The sequence below is a fragment of the Girardinichthys multiradiatus genome, chromosome 10 (genome assembly GCF_021462225.1).
Source record: "Girardinichthys multiradiatus isolate DD_20200921_A chromosome 10, DD_fGirMul_XY1, whole genome shotgun sequence".
In the NCBI taxonomy this organism is placed as follows: Eukaryota; Metazoa; Chordata; class Actinopteri; order Cyprinodontiformes; family Goodeidae; genus Girardinichthys; species Girardinichthys multiradiatus.
The window spans coordinates 35,304,053-35,331,909 of NC_061803.1; the positions used below are offsets into that span (position 1 = coordinate 35,304,053).

The 27,857-nt window shown below is 42.0% G+C and overlaps 1 protein-coding gene across 4 annotated transcripts in view; it reads left to right on the top strand.

Annotated features, from left to right (window-relative positions):
- Positions 1-23,609, top strand: part of bahcc1b (BAH domain and coiled-coil containing 1b) — a 76,104-nt gene extending 52,495 nt beyond the window's left edge. For 2 of the 4 annotated variants that reach the window (XM_047376967.1, XM_047376966.1), the window contains exons 12-28: positions 2,219-2,385; positions 4,538-4,674; positions 4,993-5,097; positions 8,099-8,177; positions 8,309-8,480; positions 8,574-8,735; positions 10,596-10,757; positions 10,878-11,113; positions 13,706-13,877; positions 14,026-14,143; positions 14,501-14,576; positions 14,662-14,770; positions 14,856-14,978; positions 16,394-16,531; positions 17,073-18,502; positions 20,466-20,702; positions 21,102-23,609. In XM_047376967.1, the coding sequence (XP_047232923.1) occupies positions 2,219-2,385; positions 4,538-4,674; positions 4,993-5,097; positions 8,099-8,177; positions 8,309-8,480; positions 8,574-8,735; positions 10,596-10,757; positions 10,878-11,113; positions 13,706-13,877; positions 14,026-14,143; positions 14,501-14,576; positions 14,662-14,770; positions 14,856-14,978; positions 16,394-16,531; positions 17,073-18,502; positions 20,466-20,702; positions 21,102-21,311 (3,833 nt within the window). In that variant the 3' untranslated portion in view covers positions 21,312-23,609. The remainder of the gene's footprint in view (positions 1-2,218; positions 2,386-4,537; positions 4,675-4,992; positions 5,098-8,098; positions 8,178-8,308; positions 8,481-8,573; positions 8,736-10,595; positions 10,758-10,877; positions 11,114-13,705; positions 13,878-14,025; positions 14,144-14,500; positions 14,577-14,661; positions 14,771-14,855; positions 14,979-16,393; positions 16,532-17,072; positions 18,503-20,465; positions 20,703-21,101) is intronic. The other 2 variants (XM_047376968.1, XM_047376969.1) reach the window with 2 other exon arrangements.
- Positions 23,610-27,857: the final 4,248 nt, after the last annotated feature.

Consider the following 27,857-nt stretch of genomic DNA (forward strand, 5'->3'; position numbering starts at 1 on the left):
CACTTTCAATCAATCAACAAATGTACCTCTGTTTAAACTGCAAATCCATTGGCATCATAGTTTTCTCCTTTCTTCTCGACAAACGTTCTAAAAGGTCACTAACTAGGCTGCATGAGATTCTCACAGCAAGAAGACATTAAGTAAAACCACAGATTCATAATATTAAAACAAAACTTTAAAACAAATATATAACACAATGTGATTGCTTTTGTTTTAAACTGAAAAACAACACTTATTCCTACTGCTGCTAAAATGATAGTTTACAGTTATAATGATATTATCTGTAGCATTTCCGTTCAATAATCACCCAGTAAATTCAGTAGCTGTCAAATGCTTCTAACGTAGAATTGTATGCAATTTTCGGCTCTATATGAAAACCACAAGCTTATACTAGCTGGTTAATTAAGTTGGGCTGAACAGCTTTTAGGTTGCCAGCTATATGTCTAAAACAGCACTACTATAATAAGAGTGATAGGTGGCGCTAATTTAGTTTCCAGACTAGGACTTCCTTCAGCCAGCTGGCTGACAGTGTGCAGTAACAGGTAGGGAAAAGGCAGTGCTGTGATACCCTATCCTCCATACTGCCAGAGAAAAGTCTGACGTTCTCTGGCACCTGCACTTTGATCTATAAGAACAGTATAAAGGAAACATTTATTGGTTTTGAAACTAACATTTTAAAACATTAATACCTATAACTATAGCCCATATTTGGTCAGCTGTTGTAAAGATATGCTGCTTGTAGCTTGTCAGCTGTAGTTATTTTAATAAAGTAAGGGACAGCGCTCCTTTAATTTCTGTATAGAATCCTTCTTTCAGAGAGCTTACTAGCAGTGCACAGCAACAGGTGATGGCGCTGCATTAATCCATACGGCCGGAGAAAGCTCCAGTCACTGTTGGTCACCCATACACAGAAACGTTTGGCAGTTTGGAAACAGAAACTTTATAAAACCATGGTAACCAACCCATGCCTAGGTCTAATGACGGCATATCAGCTGTTTTCATTTTCACCTTTTTTCATGTCAAATCCCTCGAGCAACTTCTATTTCAGCCCTCAACCCTGTTAGGGACGCATGCTGGTGTCATTACTGTGTGTGGTTGTGTGTGTGTGTGTGTGTGGGGAGGGGGGGGGGTAATGCTGTGGGTGGAAGGTACATATTGATTGCGGCGATCCTCCATAGTAACTACACTGGGCATGGTGATGTCAGCGCTGATATCATTCTACCAGGGTAACCGGAGTGTGCCATTGGCTCAGAGGGCTTGACACATGAGATGACACTGACCTCTGCGAGCTGGGACAGGACAAAGCCATATCCCCGCAGCTCCCTCTTGCCCTCTCTGTCCGAGCTCCTACTCATATCCGTCCACTCCTTCGCTACATGCTCGATTCTCTGACCACACAGAAAGGCTCCCGTCCTTTCTGCCCTCTTCTCCCTCCTGTGTTTCCCACATTCCCCTCACTGTATCCTACTTACGTGCACAGGTTTTAAAAAAGTTAGATGTCAGCAGGCAGGTCTAGCAGCTCCAGCATGCAGCATGTGAGTGATCCAGTGAAACTTCGCTTCTCTTCTCGTCTCCTCATCCCCTCTACTCGTCTTTCTCCTTGAAGGGAAAATTGGATTCTGTCCATGTCCATAATGAGAAGATGTAGGAGAATAAATAGATAGCTCAATAAACACATTGCCTCTTATTGCTTCTCCTCCCCTTCACTCCTCATCGCCTCCTTGCTTTTTTCTCACTGAGCTGCAGTCCTCCTCCTCCTGCTCCTACCTCCCGCTGCTCTCCTTCTCTCCATTTCTCCCACACATACATATGCTCTTGCAGTTTCTCCATGTCTGCAGAGCTCAGCGAAAACTGGGTGTTCAGAGTGAGTGTGTTGTAATTGCACAGGTTTCTGTATGTGAACCTCCTCATGAATATTCTGTTTTATCTGCTGCTGCGATGACAATGACAGAGTTAATGACAGTGACAGATGCAGAGAGGACACCCCCCTTTACAATACTCCCCTCTGGTTGTGTATGTGTGTTTGTGTGTACAATTAGGCAGCAACACAAGAATACATCAAGTAAACTGCACAGCTAATATCATAAATATCACCACTTTTCAGGGCGCAGATTCACTGTTCTGAGAAAATAAATCTGTTGAGCGCAAAACGTGTTTTACGGCATCAGCCACTGTGCAACGCTCATGTCTAAATTTAAACCATCCATCTCTCATGCAGGTAAGGAAATGCTGACCTTTGACCTCCACAGTCTGGCAACGCTGGCGGCGGCCAGGGCTTTGGAGACAGGCAGCAGGACCGTGGACGAGGAGTCTGACCAGCAGTGTCTGATCAGGAAAAGGCTAAACCTTCGCAGGAAGTGCAGCTGGACACCTCGCCACGAGCCGGTGAGGCTACAACGTGTTTTCCAGGAGACGTTTGAGCTTGAATCATTTATGCTAAACTGTATGTTGCTGCTGAGTTGGACAGTAGAAACACACTTTGTTTGTTTTTGACAGCAGAGCACAGATCATGTGGCATTTAAATTTTTCTAATAAGTGAATCACTTGCAGAAGCATTGATATAGCTTCATTTTTTTCCCACATTTTGGGATAATCTCATATTTCAAATGTCTTTTTTTAGATTTTATGTGATAAATCAAAATATAATAGTAGAGATTCATGAAGTGGATTGAGACGGTGTATTGTGAAATGACACTAAAAAAATAAATTGAATTACATTGAAATAATAATTATACGTGCTTTTCATAAGATTTATAAACAAAATATGGGAGATAATCAGTCATTAGTAAATAAAGAGCATAATGACCAACGAGCAAACCTGAGATGTGACGAGGCTAAAAGCAGGGCTAGATTATGAATAAATATCAAAACAGCACAATGGAGTACCGTTTTATCCATCATCTCAAAATTGAAAGAGTATTTCAGACCAGCAAAAATACAAAGACACAAGAAATGACCATCTACTTTAACTTAACTGTCCTTGGTAACTCTGGAGGAACTGCAGAGACCCATAGCTCAACTTGGAGAATCTGTCGAATAAGCAGCTTTGGTTATACTCCATATATCTGGCCTTGCAGTTTAGCTGAGGCCATGGAGGGGGCCCATCCAACATGTAGAAGAAGCTGCTTTGTTCAGATAAGACCATATTTGTACTTTTTGACCAGCATGGCATTTAACATAATTCTGAACTCACCATTCACATGGTGGTGGCAGCATCATGCTGGGGTGATACTTTTCTTTTGCAGCATATTCTGTGTTAGAATGGCCCAGATGCTGTCTATCCAGTCTGCCTGAGCAGATTTTATATTTCTTTATTCTGGCTTTGAAGTGCAACTGCAGAGATTATGTTGAGACGAAGCCACTTTTGTGCAGTGAGTTGGACCGAACCATCTCTGAGGAGGTAAAACTAAAATAAGACAATTATTTGTAATATTTATTTTTGTAGGGCTCATTAAAAGAAGCGCAATGAGAGACGACAGACAGTGTTGGACTGCTGGCACTGATCTGATTTCTGTCGGTCATTAAATAGGGGAAAAAAAAACATAACCGCTGTTGTTTTGGTGTCTATGGCTCTGTATGACTACTTCCCATCAGAGAAGCACCTCATCATCATGGAGGCACACTATCAGTGATATGTGCACTATGTTAGGCTGTTTTGCATATTCAAAACGTTTTCAAAACTTCATTGTAGTGGAACAGTTCATATCATAGTCACAAACATCACAGTCAATAAAGTGGATGAGATACCAATTTAGATAGTCAAAAATTAAAGAAACAGAACATGATAAAACTGGTTCAGTAAATACTTCAATTCAATTCAATTCAGTTTTATTTATATAGCGCCAATTCACAAACACATGTCGTCTCAAGGCACTTCACAAAGTCAGATACATACATTCCAATTAATCCTAACCATTGAACAGTGCAGTCAGATTCAGTTATTTATTCAAATTGGATAAAAAGTTTTTCTATCTAAGGAAACCCAGCAGATTGTATCCAGTCAGTGACTTGCAGTATTCACTCCTCCCGGATGAGCATGTAGAGACAGTGGACCGTCACTGGCGTTGACCTTGCAGCAATCCCCCATACTGAGCATGCATGTAGCGACAGTGGAGAGGAAAACTCCCTTTTAACAGGAAGAAACCTCCAACAGAACCAGGCTCAGTGTGAGCGTCCATCTGCCACGACTGACTGGGGGTTTGAGAGAACAAGGAATAAAAAGGAGAAATACAAGGATAGAAACATTAAATCTATAAACCTGAGCTTGAGGTAATTCCAACCTATTGAAATCAATGAACAACTCCTCATGCTGCTTTTAAACTTAGTTTTCAAAAGTGACATCATGTTGCAAATATGTTGCAGAGGTGCCAGTCTTCCAGAAATCTGCATTTAAGAGCAGAAGCTGCTCGTTAAAAAAAGAATAAAACCTACATTATCAACAAGCTGGCCAAAAACCTACTAGTTACATATTCCATGCCTGTGGACAGCATTATAAGTTCCTCTGCTTTGTGTGTGTGTGTGTGTGTGTGTGTGTCAGGTGTGCCCAGTGAAGGGATCCATGGAAACGATGGGAGGGGAGGAGCTGGCCATGCGTGTCCAGCTGGCTGAGCTACAGCGCCGCTACAAAGAGAAACAGAGAGAGCTGGCCAAACTACAGAGGAAACACGACCACCAGTGAGCAGAATAAAAACACTCAAACAACACACACACACACACACACACACACACACACAGACACACACACACACACACACACACACACACACTTTTTTTTGTCTTTACTGAATTGTGCATTCCAGCATTCACAGTTGTGCTTTCATTCTGCATCCCCTCCTGATTTATCACGACTTGCTGCCTTTCTCACACCCAATGCATTTTGACCTGCAACCGATGCAGCCCCCTGCCTGATTTCTGCAGCATTTTTAACTCCCCCACTCCCCCACCCCTCCATCTTCCTCCTCCTTTTCACTTTTAATCCTCCTCTCTCTGCAGGAAAGACGAAATGTCTCGTAGCCCCGCTCGCCGGGGGCCTGGCCGCCCCCGCAAGCGCAAGTCCACCCCCGGCCCAGCTGCTGTAGAGAGCTCCAAAAGACTTAGGTCAGTGCTCTGATATTGCGTCGGTATAATCAGCGTGATTGGCAAGCCCAGCTCATTCATCCTGATTTTTGTTTGTGTTTTTCGTGAAAGGCACGGTTGATTTTCAAGAAGTTCTTCTTCAGCTGAATTGATTCAAATGCTCTATAGATGATGGTTTGCTTGATTGGGCCCTTTAAGGAATAGCTCATGCATGCTCTCACACATACAGGCACGTACACAGTGTGCTATGTGATGGAAGCTGTAAGATGACTGTGATTTTTAATGAGAACAGGTAATGGAGCTGAGGGCTTCATTAATCATCATTAATCACTTTTAATCATATTTATCACTTGTATTGATTGTGTCCGGATTTCATGTGAACCTCTTGCACATACTAATACAGCTGGACAAAGTCTTGATGTACAGTTATTACAGTGATAAATGACTCAACACCTCCCCCACCTGCAGCAACACATCACCACACATTTTAGCACCTCAAACATGCTAACTTTTAGGCAGACGCAGACACACACACACACACACACACACACACACACACACTTACAGCATTCGCTGTGATAAATGTGTTTTCTCATGGTGCCCCACCTCTGTTAGCAAGTGCACCCGTCGCTTTGATAAAATGATTAAAGAATTCAGGGTTTGTCACGGTTACCATGATTAGAAGGCGCTAATGAAAATGACAATGAAAGCCTTTTGTCATAATATGCCGGCATCTACTCACGCACAGTCACACAGGGAACTTGTTTAATTAGCTGAGCTGGTTGCTACGTGCAGCTTCACTGTTGTCATTAACAAGCGATGTATCGTTTGTTGATACTTTTATCTTCCCATGAATATTGAGAGTGAAGGTCAACATTAAAAAAGTGAAAAATGATGAGGATCAGGCAAATTTAAAATGGTTGTTTTCCTTAACATGAGCAATGTATTGTAGGTGGTATGCTAATAATGGAGTAGTTAGTTATGTGAAATAGCCTCCAACTCTTTGGACAGTTTTCCTCAGTTAGTCATGTTTAGAAATTTTCCTTTCACTCTCTCACATGACTGAAAAAATCACTTTACAGATTGGCATTTTTAGTTAAGATGTAACATATTCTGAGAAATTATATTAGAACACAACAAGTCAGGGAATCTGCATGACCCATTCCCCGTCTTTGTCTGTGACCCAGGTGTGACACCCCAGATGATGAGTCCAAAATGTGGGGACTTCCTGTTACTTTATCCAATGCACGAACACACAACCTCCCTACCCCCAACCAGAATCAAATTTCTAGATTTTTATACCTTCATCAATATCTGAGTATAAAACATTTAAAACCCTATTAGGATTTTATTACTGGTTTGTTCCCCTGCTAATGAAATAGTCCTGCAGTTGGCAGGACAGTCAGGTGCACAAGTAACAGATCAGTGTTAGTCATACAAAAGGAGTGCTCTACTTGGCAACTATTACCTTGAAGTCCCCACAGCATCTTTCCAAAAACAACAAAAATGGTCAAACAATATATACATCAATTGAAGCAGCACATATTTGACTGCATATTTAATTATGTGCATATTGTGTGTTCATCTTTTTTATTTATTTCTAGTAGTAAACTCTAATATTGGTAATGAGAAATGAGAAATTATCTGTGATGAAGGATGTCAGATTTTGTTTGGGGACTCATCCAGTCTTTGTCCGATGCGCTGTTTGTTAATACAGTCAAATGAAATTTTTAAATGTTAATGGAATGTAATTCAGGCTGCATTCAGTACCAATTGCATGTGACGCAATTTTGGTCCTTGAAGCCTAAAATGTGGAGGTATACAGTAAAGCCCGGCGATGTGGTTTTAGATTGCAGACTCCTCCTCTTTTTCCTCTCCTCTCCTGGGAGCAGAGATGCTCCAAACCAATCCTTCCCTCTTTGGGAATATAGAATTCACCTGCCTCAGACACCAGCTGCTAATAGAGTGTGTGTGTGTGTGTGTTGACTGCCTGTGGTGTTAGACTCCATGCAGGCAGTGAAGGAAGGACAGAGCGAAAGAGAGGCAGGGAGGAGTAGTGTTCGATAGAGGTTAGTGTTTATCGATTGAGCCCTGAAGCTCCGGTCAACGGACAGACTCCCTTGAGACTGCTTCTTATCTCCCCCCCAAACCTTTCTCCCCTTCTCCATCTCCATCTTCACTACTAGTGCAGCTTAGTTTTTCATCGGACCAGCCCTTGCTCTTTTATGCCGTGCTTCATATTTCTGTGTTTGCCATGAAACCGTATTGGCAGTTCTCAAAACCTGCATCCTGCCTCATGAAAGAGATAAGACAGTGAGAACCAGCGGGAGGGCTGAGAGACAATTAATGAGCCATCATGGGATAAAAGTGAAACCAGAAATAAAAGAGCAGAGAGGGTGAACTATGGCAGAGATTACTCCAGCAAGAGAATAAAGCCCTGACCAATCAAGGCACGGCCTCCACCTGACCCCTGGATATGTGCTGTGATATCTAGCACCAAGATGTTAACAGCAGATTCTTAATATCCTGTAAGTTGCAAGGTAGAGCCTTGACAGACTGGACTTGTTTGTCCACCACGGATGCTCTATTTGATTGAGAATTTGGAGACCAAGTCAACACATTGAACCTTGTGTTCTTCAAACCATTCCTGAACCATTTTAGCTTTGTGGCAGGATACATTATCCTTCTGAAATAGACTACCACCATTGGGATAATTCAGTTTCCATGAACGGGTGTAAATGGTCTGTGACAATGCTTATGTAGTGTCAAACATCTACAGACTACACGGTCCAGCCTTCACTCCCCACATCTATAGGTGAGATTTGGTACATGGCCCTGTCATTGGTTCTTAACTGTTCCTTCCTCGAACCACTTTAAATAGATATTGAGCACTAGAGACCAGGAAAACTTAATAAGAGCTACAGTTTTGGAGATTTTCTCACCCAGTCATCTAGCCATCATATTATTTGGTCTTTTTCAAACTTGCTTGAATCCTCACGCTGTGTGTCTTGTTGTTTTCCAGGACTGGGCTGAACATACTAGAGCAAAAGACCAGGAATAACTTGTCCAATCACAGCTTCGACAGTCTGAGCATTGCTCAGGTCAGTTGTTCTCTGAGTTTAGTTACACGCAAATTAACAACCATCTGCTGCTGCGTTGCTTTCTTTCCAGAATGTTTCAATTACCTTGAAGAAATGAGTCAATAATTAGTTGTTCCTCTCACTGTTCACAGATGAAAGCTCGTTGTAAGCACAAAGGCCTACCCAGCTCTCTGAGCTCCAGGCTGGCCAGGCGGGTGACCCAGATGAAGCAGAAAACCACTCAGCGTGATGCACCAACAGTCGGCGGGCTGCCCAGCAGTGAGGAAGACCCTTTCAAGAATTTCTGCAGACAAGGGGGCAAAGGTAAGGAATTGGTGTAAGCACACATACAAATGTGTTAGCCGTCAAGCATCTGCCGTTCCAAACTTAAAACTTTGTTTGCTGTTACTCCACCAGGTCGACAGGACCGGATGCTGCCAGGCGAGACTGTGAAGAAGAAGAGGGGTCGAAAGCCCAAAGTGGTGATGGGCATCAACCCTAACCGAGCTCACCACAGGGACAGACAGGACACACATGATGTAAGGGAAAACAAGACCTGCAGCGAGAGTTCGGAGCATGGTGAGTTACTGCTCGGGTCACGCAGCAGGTTTGTGTGTCCTGGTGTGAATGATCCAACTACGAATCAAATAAAAGTTACACAAGATTAGCAACTGGAAAACATATTTAGTAGAGCTGTTATCCTACTGTTACCTTTTAGTTCATCATATTGGTCAAACCGTGCTAAACAGGCTGATGGGGTGATGAACATTGACCATTCAGTGTGAGATTTTGCTGTGAGAATGTGTGTGTGTGTGTGTCATGGTGAGGCATCTGATAGTGAGATGTTCGCCGTCATCGGGGGGCTCCTCTTACTCCCCGACTTGTCTGTCACACTGTTAAAACCATTAACAACTTGCCACAGGCATACAGCACTGACACACCCTCGTTTTCGCACGGTAACGTGAGCCCATCCAGAATGTCACACCCTCATCCTTCTGTTTCTTCCTTTTGACTCTTGCCTCATGAAAACACCTTCAGAGGAGGCTTTGAGTTGACAAGAACATCAAACCCATCCTGGTGTTGACCTTTTGATGAGAAGAAACTAAAACTTTGAAAACTCAAGAATTTGATCCACCTGTGACCTCTGCGGCAGGGATAGGTGGTATTTGTATGAGTGTAGGGCAAAGTGTTGACGAGAATGCCGTGGAAGTGACAAGTGTTTTTGAGAAGTGTTGACACCTGACACAACACCCCCACCCCACCCCACCCCCTAAGTTAGCAACACTCAGCTGCCTATAACAGTCTGTTTGTGTGTACACACCAGAAAAGGTAGCTCTAGTCTCAGACCTAAGTTGCAAATATAAAGACTTTATTTAGACTTTCACTCTTCAGACCTGAATTAGGTTCTAAGTCTGGGAACCAAATTTCATGAAGAGTCTTGATCTACTGGTGAATGGCCTGTTGGTGACCTATAACAATCTTTCCATGTTAGCTGTACCTTCATGAATGTCTCTACTGAACTCTGTATTAAATGATTTTTAGAAAGAATTAAACTTGACACTTCTTCAACATCTTGTTCTCTTACTGATACAGTAGCGTCAATACAAGCAAGAACACTTCTGGATTTTCAAAACAAAAGCACTTTAATTTAGAATGTCAGAATTCCCTCTCTCATTTACTCCATATTTTGCTCCTCAGTCTATCTAATGTACTTTATACCTTGTTTTAAAATTAGATTTACTTTTGAGTTTCCGACAAAGTTTAGGAAAAAACTCCGAACCAAGTCTAGTCCACTATACGGTCTAATTAAAGAGTTGACAGTTTGAACAAGGGGAATATCAGGTGTTAACTGTGTCAATATAAAGACGCTGGAAGTTCTTAAAAAATAAAAGCGCTTCCTATTTAATTCATTCAGAAATTTGACATAAACAGTTGTTAACCCATTTCTGTGTATTTATATTTCTAATAAAGTTACGTTACAGTCTTCACATATGGTTTGCCTTTATAACCTGCAGCAATGGTATATTGTAAGCAGACTAGGTGGCATGCATGTAGACACTTGAGACTTGACTTGGAAAAATTACCAGTTATCATCTGCGTCAACATTTACTTCTGCAGTTAGGGAATGAGACAATCCATGACAATCCAAAAAATTCAAATTTTGTGAAGCAGACTTGTTAGGTTAATCACTCTAAATTGCCCTTTTGTGTGACTTTTTGTCCTGTGTGGAGACCTGTCCAGAGTGTACTCCGCAGTAACTTCAATCTGTTGGTGGTCATGATTATGCAGTTTTATCCACTGGCTCATGAGGTGTTCTACACATGGAAAGGAAATCCTGAAAACCTGCTGTTGATACATTCCATCAACATCTTATGTTGGCTGTTAATAGTGTTCACTCCAAGTCCTCTGACTGATCACACTGATGCTCACGTTTAACAGAGGTTGACAGTGACGACAGTGAAGAGGAAGCAGGTGATATGAAGATTACCTTATCCTCGAAAGAAGTTCCTTTAAACTCTGCTGGGACTTATACCTTTTCAGCTCAGTCCTCCAAGCTCCAAGCAAACCTGAAAGCCAGGAGTAAAAGACCAGGACCTCCAGGTGAGAATTTACATTCACCACTTATAATTTGCTGAAGTTCCATATGCTATTTATCTATTCAAACCTGAATGAAATTGCACTTTATCTGTAGCTTCTTTGACGTTTCCTCATCATCTTCAGGCCTAGGAAACTTTCCCTTTATTGAGCAGAGGAGTGCACCCAGGAGGCCACATTTCAGCAACTTGGACAGGGGAAATCCAGATCACGTGGAGGCTAACAAAGCTTCTCTCCCCAGCTGGGGTGTGCCATCACTGGGCTGCAACTTTGGGGACAGCCACCAAGCTCTGACTGAGGCAAGGAGACTCATCAAAGACAACGAGAGAAAGGCCTCTGTAAGACAAGGCTCAAGGGGAAAGGTGAGACCTCAATATTAATAATTACAGCACCATGCAAGTATACATATTTGTTGAGCTTTGCACTATTTTAAGACAAAAAATCAAAAAAGTGTGGTATTCTTTTGGATTCACCACCGCTGAGTCAGTACTTTGAAGAACCACATTGTAATGCGACTACAGCTGGTGACCTTTTAAGGCAAGTCTCTACCAGCTTTGTACATCCAAAGACTGAAACCTTTTCCCATTCTACTTTCTCCAAACGGCTTCAACTCAGTCAGACTAGATGTAAAGCATCTGTGAAATTCGATTTTCAAGTCTTACCACAACCTTAATTAGATTTGTTGCCTCATGGTTTTTAGCAAACCTGAGCAGTGGATCTCTGCAGTTCCTCCAGAATTACACTGGGCCTCTTAGTTGCCTCTTTGCTTAAAGCTCTCCTTGCCCAGTCAGTGTAGGGAATGGGTTTGGTAGGTTTGCAGTTGTGCCAAACATTTCCAATCTTGGAATGATTAGTTCAAGAGTGCTCCCTGAAGTGTTCAAAGGTTGGGATATTGTTTTACATCCTATTCTATCTACTACTCAAGCAACTACTAAAAACAGTTGGTTGCACTGGATTTTATTTAGGGGAGTCAGAGTAAAGAGGGCCAACCCAAGAATGCTCTGTGCTTTTCTAATCTTTATTTGTAAAAATTGTTGTTAGACGTAAAGTGAAAAAATGTTGAAAATGTTTAATACTTTTGAAAGGAACTGTACATCAGTAGCCTTACACTAATACCACTATAAGTTGTGAAGGTAAACCCCACCCAGTCAGGAAGCTTGACAATCATATATTAACAGTGACATCTGGGTTAATTTGTGCTGCCTTGTGAGGAGTAACTAAAACATCAGGAAAAAAATCCATCAAATATATTGTTGTTATAGATCTATCCTTATTAGAGATGCACTAACAATTTGACCCCAGATTTTGATCTTCAATTTGACCAATTCTGATTTATCTTCAAGAGCTAAAAATAGAAAACATTAAGAACTATAATATATAAACAACATTCAAAATATTGTTCCTAGTCTTCCTGCCTTGAGGAGTCATTAATTATTTACAATAATAATGGAGGTGATGTCACGCTGCCTGGGTTAGGGTGCGGGATTCTAATATTTTAAACCAGACAAAATGATTACAACGTTAACATTTTAACTGTCTTTAGTCTTCTGTCAGAAATGAACATAGCTCGCATTACTAAAATTGCAATCTCTGTGTGCACATTCTAGAGGATCTAGATCCTTACCTTAATTCTGAGATTTTTTAATGGTTGCCAACACTTCTGAATTCCCCATGTTTCATAATAAAAGTCTCAAAAAGGTAATGCAGCAACTTTGCTGCAACACATCCTGCCTTTCTGTTATCTACCGAAAATCTTGCTCTCTCTTGCTCCCTCGTGACTTCAGGGAACCTTATATGTGTTGTAGAAAATAGTTTCCTGTTAAAAAAGCTTTTTACATCTATGTTCCTCCAAAGTAATTTTTTTAACTTCAGAAGAAAAACAGCCTTTATACTAACTCTCTGTGATTTTGAAAGTACCTTTGACTTTGAGTCAGGGGGTTGTTATTGTCATGAGTTGGTAGTGCTTAGTGGTCCATTTACTGCTCAGAAAAATATTGGATATTTGAGTTTCCAATCGGCTGGTCAATGATCAGGGCTATTTAACCGTAAAATCATCTGATTTCCTGCTGCATCTCCAACCAGTCCAGCATATTTGAATGAAGATGAGCAGCCGAGGGCAAGACAAGAGGTTTTAGTCCTTTTGAGTCATCATGTGGGAATGTCCAAAAACACCTAACAGCAAACCAAACAGAGGAAGATACACACGCACACACACACACACACACACACACACACACACACACACACACACACACACACACACACACACACACACACACACACACACACACACACACACTCAGTGGTACTAGCGGGAAATAATCCTCCATGCCCTCTGGTGATGAAACTTCTGTCACAAAAATATACGATCTCCTGGTGTGAAAAGCTTTGAGACATACACACTAAGGCGCGCACACACACACCCACACACACACACACACACAAACACACACACACACACACATTATCATGGTCTTTTGAAAGCCTAAATACAAGCAGAAACCTGTTGGGTGAGCTGGCTTTTTATCATCACTCGTTTCTCATCTTTAGACAGACCAGCTCAAACCAGTGTGGAGATGGGTAGGATCTGGTGTATATTGTGTGTGTGTGTGTGTGTGTGTCCACCTGAAGTGAAGCGTCATGTAGCAATAAGCCGAAACCCAGTCTGTTCAGGGGCAGCAGTTATTACTCACTGTGGCCTCAAACCTTCAAGTGAACTGTGCAGAATGAGGAAAAAACAGCTCAGGTCTTAATTGAAGCATCATATTACTGGTGGTGTTGATCTCAGTGGTTGCATCTCACCGATGTGTTTACTGCATTAGTCAGATCTGGTTGAAACATGCCAGGTTTGCTCACCTTAAAGTCCTGTTTCTGTTGACTCATTTGCATTCATAACCAAGCAAAGCCAAATCCTGCTTTCTTCCCAACTGATGACACATCCTTTTCCCGGTCAGGAAAAGGGTCACGGAGTGAGCAGGCTCCTGCAGAGCTTCTCAGCTGATGAAGGCTTCCGTTTGGATGAGGAGAGCAGCTTCTCTGAGGGGGAAGAGGATGATGAGGAGGAGGACGGGCTGAAGGTGAAGCTGTCGTCCCACCTTCCCCCCAACATGCCTTCCAGAATACCGGGTAAGCATAAACACACAGCTCTGTATCCGGCTGGCTTGTCCCTGTCCCTGATGTCATGCTACAATGCATCGACTCAGTCACAAATGATCTCTTTGTTTCCTTTTATCTCCACTACCAGTCTTTCAACTTTCACATCCTTTGTGTGCAGCTCTGCCAAACTGTGTCCTGAGCAAAGAGATGCTGGTAGATGGCCTGAAGATCCTAATCTCCAAGGAGGATGAGCTGCTGTACGCCGCGTCTGTTCAAACCCTGGACTTGCCTGACATGTAGGAGCCTTTTCTCCTCTGATCCTCCAAAAAAACTCCCAGAATCTTCCAGGGCTTGTCAGAGATTGCCTTTTTGTTAAGATAAATTGACACTTTCCTTTTTCTGGAAATGTGACACATGGTTTGGGTGGCGTAGTCCAAAACTTAGTCAAGCACAAGGTATTAATGTCTGGCAGCATAAAGAGTGATCAGGACAGGACAAACCGCAGCAACACCTGCCAACACATCTGCTGACAGAAATAATTAATAAGTCCGGTTTTCACAAGACACCCTACAGACTTAGTTTTTATATTTTTTTTATAACGTGAAATGACAGTTTGGTATTTAATTAGCATAATTTCCCTTCTATTCGCTCAGATTTAGTGTCGTCATTGAAGGGGAACGGGGAAACCGCCCAAGGATCTACTCGCTGGAGCAGCTACTACAAGAAGCTGTGAGTCAAACCACATCACATTTTTAAAATTTTATAAATAGCCTTTTTTTCTCTTACTGAAAGCTTTATGTCTGTTTTCTTCCAGGTCTTAGATGTGAGACCCCAAACCGAGGCTATCCTAACAGAGGGTACGCGGGTTTGTGCCTACTGGAGTGAGCGTTCTCGATGCCTTTACCCTGGTTACGTCCACCGTGGTGAGATGCACCTGCAAACAACCCCGTTGGCCTCTCCCTCGATCACTATTTCCTGGAAACTCTTTCTTTTGTGTCACCCCTTCAGGAGGTCCGGGTGAGGAGGACAAGGAGAAGGAGGAGAGTGTGATGGTGGAGTTTGACGATGGAGACAGAGGAAAGATCTCCCTTGTAAACATCAGACTTCTGCCTCCTGGATACCAAATCCGCTGTGAGTATGGTTTTATAAAGAATCACGAGAAAGAAGAACAGCACATACTGCCTTATTGGCACTCTTAGTTAAGATGGGTAAATATCATTAAAACATATTAATCTTCAGTAGCATCATTTAATGCCTGAAAAGGTTTGAAAAATTCACAGTTAAATTCGAGTAAATGTATAGATTGGGAAAAATCCCAGATGAAGAAATTATTTTTAAATTTAGTCATGCACACCACAATTACTGACCCCCTTGCTGTTCTTACATTGTGCAATCATCTTTTTCCAATAAGAGAGCACCTAGTCTTTCTCTGTTCTACAAGGTTGGAGCATAAAGAGAGAGAGATCTTTGACCATTCATCTTTATGCAGTTACTTTAGGGGTGGCCAGCTGCAATCCTCAAGAGCTGCCCTCCATGTTTTAGATGCTAATAATCCAGGTGCTCCAACGCAGCTGGATTATTAGCTGTATTACCTCCTCGGTATGTCATCAGGTTCTGTGAAGGCCTCTAAATGAACTTTTCATTTGATTCAGGTTTGTTGAACCAGGGTAATACCTAAAACATGCAGGAAACCAGCTCTTGAGGACTGGAATTGGCAACACTTGGCTGAGAGGTTTTGAGGCTCTCTTCTCTTTCAGCTCACCGCACAGATTTTGTACAGGATTTATCGCCTGGGGACCTAACATAAGCCCGTGTGATCTAATGGTAGAGCAGATGGGCATTATATGGAGTCTTTGAGTCCTTGATGCAGCTGCCCATAGTTTGGAGTGTTTCTTCCCATTAAAGCCCAAGTTTTGTCTCATCTGAACAATGCACATGATCATAGTTAAAGTCCCTGTAAAGTTGAGCAAACACCTGATGTTGGCGTTTGTGATGGTAGGACTTTGCATGCCTTCCAAACAACCATTTGGCTTATATATAGGATCTGATTGTTGATGTGGAGACTTGGTGACCTTTTGTAAGTGTTTTGTGATCTTGTCACTGTGCATGGTTTCAAGATCACCTTTTCATTTTATGAATTATTGCTCTGACTGTAGATGTTGACAAATTTTGGCAAGTAACTATAATCGTGTTGCCAGATCCTGACTTATGAAGATAAACACACGTAACTTCGTTTTTGGCTTTCTAATTTTGAAGAGGGACTAAGAAAAACATTATTTTGTTCCATGTCTTATTTATACCCCAGGGAAAAGTAATTTTACATGCATAATATTTATAAATAGATCAGTTCCCTTCAATTAGGAATCATTAGGCAAACCAATAGGTGAGGTACCTCTGAGTTTTTAAAAATACAGTTATTCCATAATGTGGAAATTTTTTACCCCCACTGAATAAACATCCTCAAATAAAAGGAATGATATTTACATATTTTTACCAGGGTAACCATTAGGAGTGGTGGGTGCTTTAAATAAATGATTTTGTCTTAGGTGCCGAACCCTCTCCTGCTCTCTTGATCTCTCCGGGTCATCGGGGTCGGAGAAGCTCTACAGCAGAGAAGAAAGATGCCCCTACAGAGAAACTAGACAATGAGGAGGTAGAAGGGAAGCCCCAGGGAAAAAGACCAGGTACATTGATGGTTTATATTTGGTCACTGCTTCTCCAACAGCCCATCTGTTATATGTTGATTAGGTATTAGCAAACAAGTGCTATTTTAACTCCTGCACGTAGTCTAAAGGTCCTCGAGGTTCACTGCCTAAAGCAAAATTACAGTTTCAGTTGTTTGTCAATTATCCAAAGCTTTCAGGTCACAGGTGAGCACTGAGCAGATATATTAACTGAGGGTCTCATAAATTAAGATGACTTTTCTGCTGGCTGTTATTTACCCTCAATAAAAACACATAAATCATGGTTTTATGGAATTTTATAAGGGTGCTTTGTAAAGTTAGGAAACATACACACACGTCCTCTCAAACTCAGAGTAAACCTGGGGGAGGAAGACAGGTTTACCAGGTTTGTTGCTGTTTGAGTAATGGATCTGTCGAAACTTGGCGAAGATCAAGAAGATAGAGATTACGTTTCACCAAAGCTTTTAGGTTTATAATTAATAAACGTTTGCCTTTAGGGTCTGCCATTCCTTCCATCCCCATCTTTTTTGTTTCCTTTTAGTTGGACGGCCGAAGAAAACATACTCAGTGCCAAAGACAGCCAACACGTCAACTTCAGCAACCGACTCTGTAATAAAGGGAAAGACATCGCTGTTAAACTGGTCCATACCCAGAAAGAGACCGCCAGTCGACTTCTTCCTCTTCAATTGGACATCCCGTAAGACCCAGCAGAAGATCAGAGAGCGAGACTTAGGCTTGTTTCATCGCCCAGCCCTGCATTCTCTAGCACCACCAACCCCTATTAAAAGCATTTTTGGCACTGCATTCGAGGTTGACTCATTCAGTAGCATTGCTAATGGCTACTCAACCTTCGGAAATGGTGGAGCCTCCGGATCCGGGAGACCTGTTACCACCATGGGTGCCATGGGCCTCCGCGAGTTGCCTTGTTCTTCATCAGTCACCATGGCCGCGGCAGCTGGGAGCCGCAAGCCTTTGAGTGAGCGCGACAGAAAACACTTCTTAGTGAAGCTTGACCATGAAGGAGTGACTTCCCCAAAAACCAAAAATGGCAAAGCTTTGCTTCGACTTGGAGGGGTTGGAGGGAGAGGAGTAAAAGGCCAAGCTTGTGCAGGGGCACTTCTCCAATACACACAACCTTCTCTTGTTGTGAAAAATGACAAGAAGGTAGGGGAGGACAAAGAAAGTGTCAGGCGTCGATCCGAGATTCTTCTAAAATGTGTTTCACCACTGAGAAAAGATATTCTCTCTGTGGATCTTGGAGTGAAAGGTGGGGACTACAGTTTGGAATACCCTAGTGACTGCCCTAGCTCTTACTCTGAGCTGGATGAGGATGATGAGGATGATAGTCAAAACGCTGAAGCTCAAAGAAGACGAGCAGCCGTCTCATCCCATCGTGGCGGTCGTTTTCTGTCCCGTCCGTCTATCTGCTTCTCATCATCTTCCTCCTCCTCTTCTTCGTCTGGTTCCATTTCCTCCTCCTCTCTCTGTTCATCTGACAATGACTCCTCCTACTCATCTGATGAAGACTCCTCCTCTGTGCTGCTGCGGCGGGCGCTCCTCCAGCAGGACAAACAGAAAATCAGGCAGAATGTGAACTCCAGCCTCCAGGGCCCTGACCGCACGACCTCCAACCCCGCTTCAGCACCAGCTAATGGCTATATCACCAAGGCTGGTGTGACCATCAGAGGGTCAAAGGTGAGAGCTGACAGAGTGGAAGACAGGAAGGAGTATATCTCTAAAGGAAGCACGATGGTCAACAGAATGACTAAGATGCAGCTGAAGAGGAAAGAAAGTGTTTCTAATGACCACCATCAAACCCACAGCAGTCCTGTCAGGCAGCAGGTGAAACATGCTTCCAAGGATTTAGCATCAACCAAGAAGCAAAGGATGTCTTCGCCTGAACCTCTTCCCAAAATGGCTTCCCTGCTGCCTGGACGCCAGCTCTGGAAATGGTCCGGCAATCCCACACAGGTACGACAAGTTCTTTTAACCTTGAAAGCACTTTTTACATGAGGTTCTGTAAAGAAATTATGAGCTGTTAATATGTTACCTACATTAGCTGACACTCTTGGCATCTTTATTTAGTATAAATACAGACTAGGCTAAGACTAAATGACTATACAAGCTCTGTAAGAGCAAGTAAATCTGTTTTTTAGTTAAGGTGGTAAGAACAGGAACAAAGTTCTCTTTGGCCAGAATATTTAATATTTCCCAAGAACTTCCCAGCCATTCCTGGGACGTTCTCATTGGTTCCTCCCATTGCAGCATTTGTCATTGTTTACACAGGAAATGGGAGTAGAAGGTTTTGCACCACCAATGACAAATACTGTAAAATCTAATTTAGTAAACTTTAGACACATAAGGAACTCATTGACCACTAAGGCACCACACATGTATTTAAGTGCTTTAATAATCCCACATTTTTTGTATTGCATGACAAGTTGGTCTCAGGGATGTAAAAATGGCTTAAGGCCACTAGAGTCATTATACAAACAATCTATCAAGATTCATGATAAGAAGACATGTTTGTTTCATTGTTATCATACTCTTACCAAGTTTAACATTCTCAGTTTTGAGAATTTAATCAGGTACAAAAACGTATGTCTGCTTTTCAAAATTATTCATGGTTTTACTCCCCCTCCTTTAAAAGAATTAATATCCCTCAGCTCTGGGAAAACATTTTGAGTCACTTGTTCAACTATTCGCAGTGAGTGCAGGGTTCCCAAATGTAGAACCTCTTTTGGTAAAACAACGTTCTCAAGTGTGGCCACACAGCAGCGGAATACTTTGCCAAAAGACCTATTGCAATGTACAGACTTTAATAAGTTGTCACACATGACAGAAAATGGCTTCTTTTAAATCAAATCTGTCCACACACAATGTAAACTGATGTGTGTGGACCCACCTGCTTTAAGGCTTTGAGAGTATGGATGTGATGACTTGTTGTATTGACAAGTTGTATTTTGTGTCAGCCTGTTTTAAAGTGTTTTTTTTTTGGTTTTGTTTTTTTGTTGCATTTTATATTTACTGAATAGCATCCAGCTGTTTTTATGTATTTATTTATATTTCGTTTGGTTTGTATGTACTAGTTAGGTGAGAGACTACAGGTGGAAATTAGCACTTACAGCTATAACACTGATATAGTGCATCTCTCCTCTAATGGTTAATGTATACTTTATATAGTCCCTGTTTTAAATAAATAATAATAATTATTATTATAATGAAATTCGATTATGAAACAAGTACTAATAAAGAACCACGTAAAGCATTTCTATCATAATATTTAGAAATCAATCAGCCACTATTATATTCTTGCTTTTTCCAGTGCTTTACGTTTATATCCAACAGTTATTCTGACTAGAAAAGCTTTACATGTTCAGTTTGTGTTTTATACAGGACAATCATTGGTGGCACACTGGCTCCTACCTCCATTTCCCATTTAAAAATCCACTGGCAACTATGTCAAATGCAAACCTGAAAATGTAAAGATTCAAAAAAATTGCATTAGCATAAAGTGCCATTATGTTTTAGGGGTTGGCGTTGTTTTAAGATGACAGAAGTCCACTTTGGTCTCCGCTCCTCTTAGACTAGCCATTAGCTTCACCTTCTGGGACCAATTTATTTGTGAATGGAGACACCAAGAGATTTATCTACTGTAGATAAGATATTAACTGTAGATAAAGTTTTTACAGAACATCCCATAGATTAACATCAGGCACTAGATTTGTTCTTAGGCACAAAAAGCGCACCTAAAACAATAAGCCTGTGGTTTTACCCACTGACAACTTGTTTTCTTGTTGTAAGATAAGCATATTTTATGGCACAAAGGCAAAAATGTCTTGCTTATTTCTACATTTTGTGTTCAATAAAGCAGTAGAGATATTTTAAAAGAACATGCTGGAAAAAACACTGGTATTTTCTCTTTCTCTAACAGAGAAGAGGTCTTAAGGGTAAAGCCCGTAAGCTTTTCTACAAGGCCATCATGCGGGGCAAGGAGATGGTGCGTGTCGGCGACTGCGCTGTGTTCCTGTCACCTGGTCGGCCCCAGCTGCCCTACGTGGGTAGAGTGGAGAGCCTCTGGGAGTCCTGGAGCTCCAGCATGGTAGTCAGGGTCAAGTGGTTCTACCACCCAGAGGAAACTCGCCTGGGGAAGCGACATCGTGATGGCAAGGTATCAGCAAGAAGTACAAGGATCCTTTCTACAAAGCAAATATCAACTCAGTGTTATTTTAGATTAATGTAATACCATTTTAACTTCTGATATGAAGGAATATATTTCAGATTTTCAGATCAGAAAACTGAAAACATTTGTGTTCCTTACATACAATCCACCGTCATAAGGGTAATGCAGGAGAAGTCCTGCCCGTTTGTGTGTTATACAGCCATTAATGCCAGAAGAAAATTACTGTTTACAGTAGATTATAGTGTAAAATTGATACAACCTTAATGTTAAGCTGCAACACCCCCATAAAGATTCTGAAACTTTGCACAAATCCAACCTAATGTCTCCCAAATGTTTCCCTTTCTATTAGAAAGTTCTTATTGTTTATCTCTGTCGTCATTCCACCAGAACGCGTTGTACCAGTCAAGCCACGAGGATGAAAACGACGTGCAGACCATCTCCCATCGCTGCCAGGTGGTCAGCAAGGCAGAGTATGACCACCTGATGCGTGAACGCAAGCCGGGCAGCCCCTCCAATGACCTGTTCTACCTGGCCGGAAGCTATGAGCCAACCACGGGCCAGCTGGTCAGTGCAGACGGCATGGTCATCTTGTCCTAGCACCGTCCACGGAACCATGAATTCAAATGAGTAGTTGCTGGAGTTCTTCATGGTGGAGGCAAAACTAAGTTGGTTTCACAGATTGAACTGCTTGAGAATGAGTGAGCCAATGTGTTGGTAACAAAGGAGAGCCAGTTGTTCAGAGGAAAGGGCTGGTCCATGCCAGATTTACTGAAGCTCTTTGTCGTACACAGAGTTTTAACCCTTCTTTATGGTTGTCTCATTTGACGTGAAATGATTACAGCAAGCAAAGCCGAGATACCGAGGAGAGTAGCACTTTGGATTGGAACGTCTTGGAAGTAATACAATGGGGTTGGCTTTCTGAAACAAAGACACAATGTTAAGGACAGATATGCTGTAAACCACACTGGTTTGGATGGATGTAATGGTCTTATACCTGTAGTCTGAGTAGGACAATGCTATTAGAAGACCCCAGATAGGACCAACAAACACTGTAGTTCTGACTTAAATGCATATACGTGTCTGCAGAGGGACTGTGATGGCATTTATTAAAAATTTAATGCACATTATCAGTGCTTCAACACATGCTTGTGTTTGTACAGTATTTGTGACATTATGCACGTCAAGCAAAGACATAATGTCATGATCCAAAGTGGGTATGTCTCTGATACTCTAATAATCAATTCAGTGTTCAACCTTAGTTTTCTTAGTCGTTGCGACTGAAAGGCAGAACAAAGTTTCTCATTTTAAGCCATACACATCGATACCTCTCTATCTATGTCTGTCGTGTCTGCCTGACGGGGGCAAAAGACTTATGTGATTCGTGTGCAGGCAGTAGGATTGTTAATTTGAGCTGTGTGTGTGTGCCTGGGCTGATGAGTGTGTGCTTTGTACAGCATTCTGAATAACCACACTGTAAATAGTATATGAATATAAATAAATACGGTATGTATATATATATATATATCTATATAAATATATAGATATATATATAGATATAGACATGTACGTATGTAAAAAAAATATATGTTTATGTGGTTTGTTTTGCAGAGATTATTGTATTTTAGAGTTTTTTAGGGATGGTGGGTGTTTTTTGGGGGGATGTTGCAGAGATAGAAGGTGGGCTCATGTTTCCTTCTGTATAAATGCACTGAATAGGACTAGAGGTTTGCATTTGGGGTGAAACTCTGCAACCCATTGATGACTTTGTGGCTGTAGCCTTTGCTCTAGGTAAAAGATAAATATGTAGAAAAGGTGTCTGGGAGGGAGGTTTTTTTAAAAGGAAATCTGAAAAAAGGCTCTTTTTTATACATATTTAGTTATTATTGTATTCTTTTTGTGCTCATTTTAATCTGTTGGATATAGAATGTGCATTTCCTTTTATTTCTGTTCAGCAAATACTGGAAATAAAAATGCTGAATTTCTTCCTGGATCCTGAAAACAAAAATTCAGCTTTTATCTGTTTTAGCCTGCGTTCCTTTGGAAAATAGATATTTATCTGGCAGCAAAATGAACCAAGATACCAAAGCACCTGTGAGTTTATGCTACACCACAATAGATTAAAAGACGTCCAATCAATTCTGAAACCGGGACCCCTGCAATTTCAGAGGGATTTCCTCTCGTCCTGTTCGCATTCATCCGATGTTCAGGGAGGCAAAGTCCGTGCGCCGCCCAGCTGATGCACTTGAGGTCTCTATGGCAACCAGTATGGCATCACGTGACTGTGAAGGACAATCAAAGAAAATCCATGGGACAATGTTGAGAGACAAAAATACAAGACAGAGGATCAAATTACAAATTTATGCTTCTCGTCACTTTTATTCACGCTTTGCCAAAAATGTCTGTACATTTTTATGTTGGTTTCTTTCTTAATCATCATCTTGTTTATGCAAGCCTGGATGACTGTTTGCTTTATAGGATGTACAGGAGGAAGAACATGAATGCCTTTTTTCCCTTTTTAGGACTGACTGACTGACTTTTAACGGCTGTTTTGCTGTTACACTGCAAAGCAAAAGCTTTAAATTGAACCTAATGTGAAACTCAGCTTTGAAATAATGATTTTAAGGGTCTAAAGCTGTATTTTCTTTAAGAAACACTGGATTGAATTCTAATCACATTTCGACAGGGGCAAGATCATTGTTTGTTTTTTAGACCCACTGGAACCTGCTTTGTTTGGTTAAAATAGCCTACTAAAATATATAATGTAATTTCAGTCATTCTTTGGAAATATGACTAAAATATTTCCTTGTGTACAAAAGAAAAATATTTATCTTAATTTTATTGCATTTGTGTTTCATTAAAAAAAAGCATTCGTAAGAAATAAAGGATCTAAATTTCTTTGTTTTCAACGTTCCTGTAGCATGTGCGCTCTCTGATTGCCGCCTTGTGTGCGTCAACAGCAAGCGTTCATCAGATGTGAGAATACAAGCACAGAAGAAAGCAGGAATGAAGAGGTGGAGGCCGAAGGGGTGGGGGTGCTCGAGAAGGGAAGCAATTTGAAATTGTAGCTCCTTCTGAGAGGAAGAGAAGAATCAGGAGAGAATGGGAAATTGTATCTTGCGGTGTTTCATGAGAGGAGAACGGGGCAGGATATAGAGTCTCCTCTGGCTCCTCAGGTGGGTCAGGTATTCACTGTAACACAAAAACGGAACAGCACCATTAATAGAACAAAGCGGGGGGTATCCGCTTTCAGCCTGCAAAGATTTTAAATCTCGCCCACAGTTTTCACACATTTACTGTATACAGGTGCAAAAGTATTCGTACCCCTTGAACTTCTTCCCATTTTGTCACATTAAAACCACAGATATTGGGATTTTATAGTAGAGATCAACACCAGATAGTGCATATGTGTGAAGTGATGGGAAATAAGGCATGATTTTTTATTTTTTTACCCGTGTCCTGTCTGGCAGAGTAGCGCTCAGAATTGTTGTCTGAGACCCTAGAAAAATCCCAACAGATTTACTTTCACAAGTAAAGCATTACAGCTAATGCTTTAAAGCTCTGCTTGATATTTATAAAAGAAGCTTTTTTAGAAACTGCTTTGGGATTATTTCAATTGTTACGGACACGGAGACAAAAATTAAAAGGAAACAAAAGGAAGCATGAAAGAGAGACAGGTGGGACAAAAAGGAAAAGGGGAGAGAAGGAGAAAAGAATGGAGGAGAGAAAGAAGGATGAAGAGAATACAGGATAACACCCTGCTTGCTTCTACACCTGCAGAAATGTTCATATTAACAGCTTTTTTACCAAAAAATGCATGGTACTTATGAATGCAAGATGTATTTAGTGGTAAATGTGGCACAATATAGAAGATTTGTGTATCTGTTAACACCTGAATCTAAACACATGTGGGTCTGAGTGTGAGCGCGCTTGTGTATACAAGGTTTCTCCATAAAAATACAGTGAGTGTGTGGAGCCACAGACCTGCCCCACTGGACCCAGGACAGTTACGGAGGAGATCTGAGCCATAGCAGAGGAATTCCAGGAGAAGCACCGCTGGGACTACCGCAACCCCCCCAGAGAAGAGCAGGGGAGAGTCCCAGGAGAACCACCCAGCAGCCACAGTGCAGAAGCCCCTGGGAGTTGCAGCGACAAGCCCACAGGCCCCACCTGTCCAACTGAAACACCCCTGAAAGTTGTGGGCATTTGATAAGGGGCCTAAACTGATCCAGGGGAGGGAGCAGTCCAAGACCCACCTTGACACAAGAAACAGGCACACACAGTCACAATCAAACATTCCCACCCTCATGCATATACATAAAAACACTCTCACCCACGCACCCAACGTAAAGACAAACAACAATGGACGTCATACACTAACTCACACTCCCCATAGATTCTCTATACTCCCAGGTCCAGGTGCCGATACCTGCCCCTGGACCCAGGAGCTGGTCCCCTTCCCTCCGGGGGTGGAGACAGGCAGACAACCCCAGCACTTGCACCTGGGCTGGGCTAGCCCGGGGTGGTGCCTGAACCTAAGCGCCCACAGGCACAACAGGCCGGGCCCCCATGACCACAGCGTCCACAACGGACCCCCGAACCCACACCAAGATGGGACAAACTCACCCAGCAGCAGGTCCACGGCCAGCAGCAAGGACCCCACCATGCGTCCCACCACGCCCCCCACAACCACACCAATACACCACATCACCACCACTGCAACGATAGCCCAGGGAGAAACATTATCCAGCTCAGTTCTACCATCGCCGCTCAGCCAATCCAAATGGCATGGTTTACTAATAGTTGTCACACCAACAGATTGTTCCACCTGAGCTGTTGATCTCTGCACCTCCTCCAGACCTACTATTAGCCTCTCGTCTGCTTCTCTGATTAATGCTCTCATTGTCCTGCCTGTCAGTTTATGTAGAGAGCCATGGTGGTTGGGTAGGTGTGCAGTTGTGCTGTTCTAATCCATTTTCAAATAATAGGTCAATGAGCAGGATTCTGTAGAACTTGAGAACATGCTGAGACATGTTGGAACTGGGAGACATCTATATGTTGCAGGACACCAGCCCTTGGGGCCTGGAGTGTCACAACCCTGGTTTAGGATGTATGGATACCTTTGCATGTGTGCAGGCTTCCTTGTGTTCATTAGATAGCTATTATAGGTGCGTCTGTGTAAACCTAGAACCTGGTAGACAAACTGGGATTATCACCCACTGAGTGTTGACTTTCCAGGACAAAGTGTATAACGTTTTACTGTGTCATCATTCGAGACTTCCTGCAACATATTCACACCTTCTTATCATACTGTAACTGCAGCCTTTGTCTTGATCATTGCAATAATCTGTAGGCCATTTACCTTTGACCTAAAATTACAATCAGACTGTCTCGTGGTACAGCTCAAAGGAAGCTGAAGCATGGAGTTGCCTTGAACATCGGTCATAAACTATATCTAACTCTGAGCTGGGTGTTTTTAATGACATTGCATCCTTCAGACGTTTGCATTTTTTGTACTCAGCGTTTTTACTTGTCAGTTCAGAAAAAGTGTCTGACCAATGGTCCAGGGCCATAAATTAAACCTTTACAAACATTTACTAATTACTCATTTACTCAATTACAACCTATTTGAGCCGTTCTCTTTTAGCCATTTTGGCAGTTTGTTATTGAAGCAGATATGAAGCAGTACTCCAACCACACACACACACACACACACACACACACACACACACACACACTCTTGTTTTGCTATATGTAGTGAGGACCATGTGTTGACTCCCATTGACTTCCATTGATTTTCAGTCATTTTCAACCCTTTCTATGCCCTAACCCTGACTATAACCCTAAACCTAACCAATACCAGTGCATGCCTAACCCTAACCTTAACCTAAAGTCAATTCACACCTTAGTCCTAAACCTAACCATTAGCAAAATAGGTCGTGAGGACCAGCAAAATGTCCTCACTTTGGTCCTCAATTTGATGGTGAAATCGGGAAAATGGTTCTCACTGTGATGCCAAGACAGGAAAACACACACACACACACACACACACACACACACACACATGCCCCCATCATGCTCCCTGTTGGTCTTTTACATCCTCCTCATTGGCTTCTCAATCAACCCACGCCTTTAAAACACACAGACATTTAGTGCAGTCTTTTGGCTCCTTATCGGCAAGTTTGCATTGGGCTTATCTGGTTGACATTGTTAAACTACTTTACCCAGAATGCTACAGGAAATACAAGCACAGGTAGGCTGAGGGTGTTCTCTGGGTTAATGAGAGAGGCTTTCAAGTTGTAGGAGCAAATATCCTGCAAACTGATTTGTGTGTATGAATGTGTGTGTGTGTGTGTGTGTGTGTGTGTGTGTGTGTGAAGGGTCAAGGTGTCGCAGAAAGGTGTGGCAGTTTTTATTGTATTTTTGGAGGGGGAGGGTGATGGCTGAATTTATTGTGCATGCTTTTCTGTTTTATGAAATGTGACAGAAGAGAAGCTGAGGAAAATTTAGGGGCTGAAAAGATAAATGGTTCAAACTGGCATAAAATAGAAGGAATGGGTGCATAATCGTGTATGCAAAGCTGTGAATGGGGGTGGGGATTTCCAATCATAAGAAAGCCTTCCATTTAGATGTAGTCTGACCATGTCAGAGAAGTGAATGAATGGCTGTCAGCTGCAGCAAGATGCAAAGATGTATTCAGGTCAGCATGGGAGCAAGGAGATCAGCGGTCCTGTCCGCATCACCTCATCCATCATCCACATGAGCCCTATAAGCTCGCTGCTGCTGTCCGTTTTACTGTAAGGGAGAAACACTGTAAATGTCCCCGCAGCCAATTGGACTTGTTTCTAGTTGTACAACATATTCCTCAGCGACAGATGGTACACTCACATAAATCACAAATTCTTGGTGGAATGGAAGTCAAGTTTTCCTACATTACAGCACCAACAAATGTTTCAGGCTTTCCTTTTTCTCCCAACCAGTTTTAAGACTTGTTTCTGTTTCTCGTTCATTACACAGTTCAGACAGCTCAAAGGAACATTTCTAAGATGTATATTTATCTTTTTTACTATAGATGAGAAGATAAGTTTAAAGCTGCGTTTAGTTTGATCTTGGAAGTCAAAATTCCAACCTCCAAGAAGGATATTT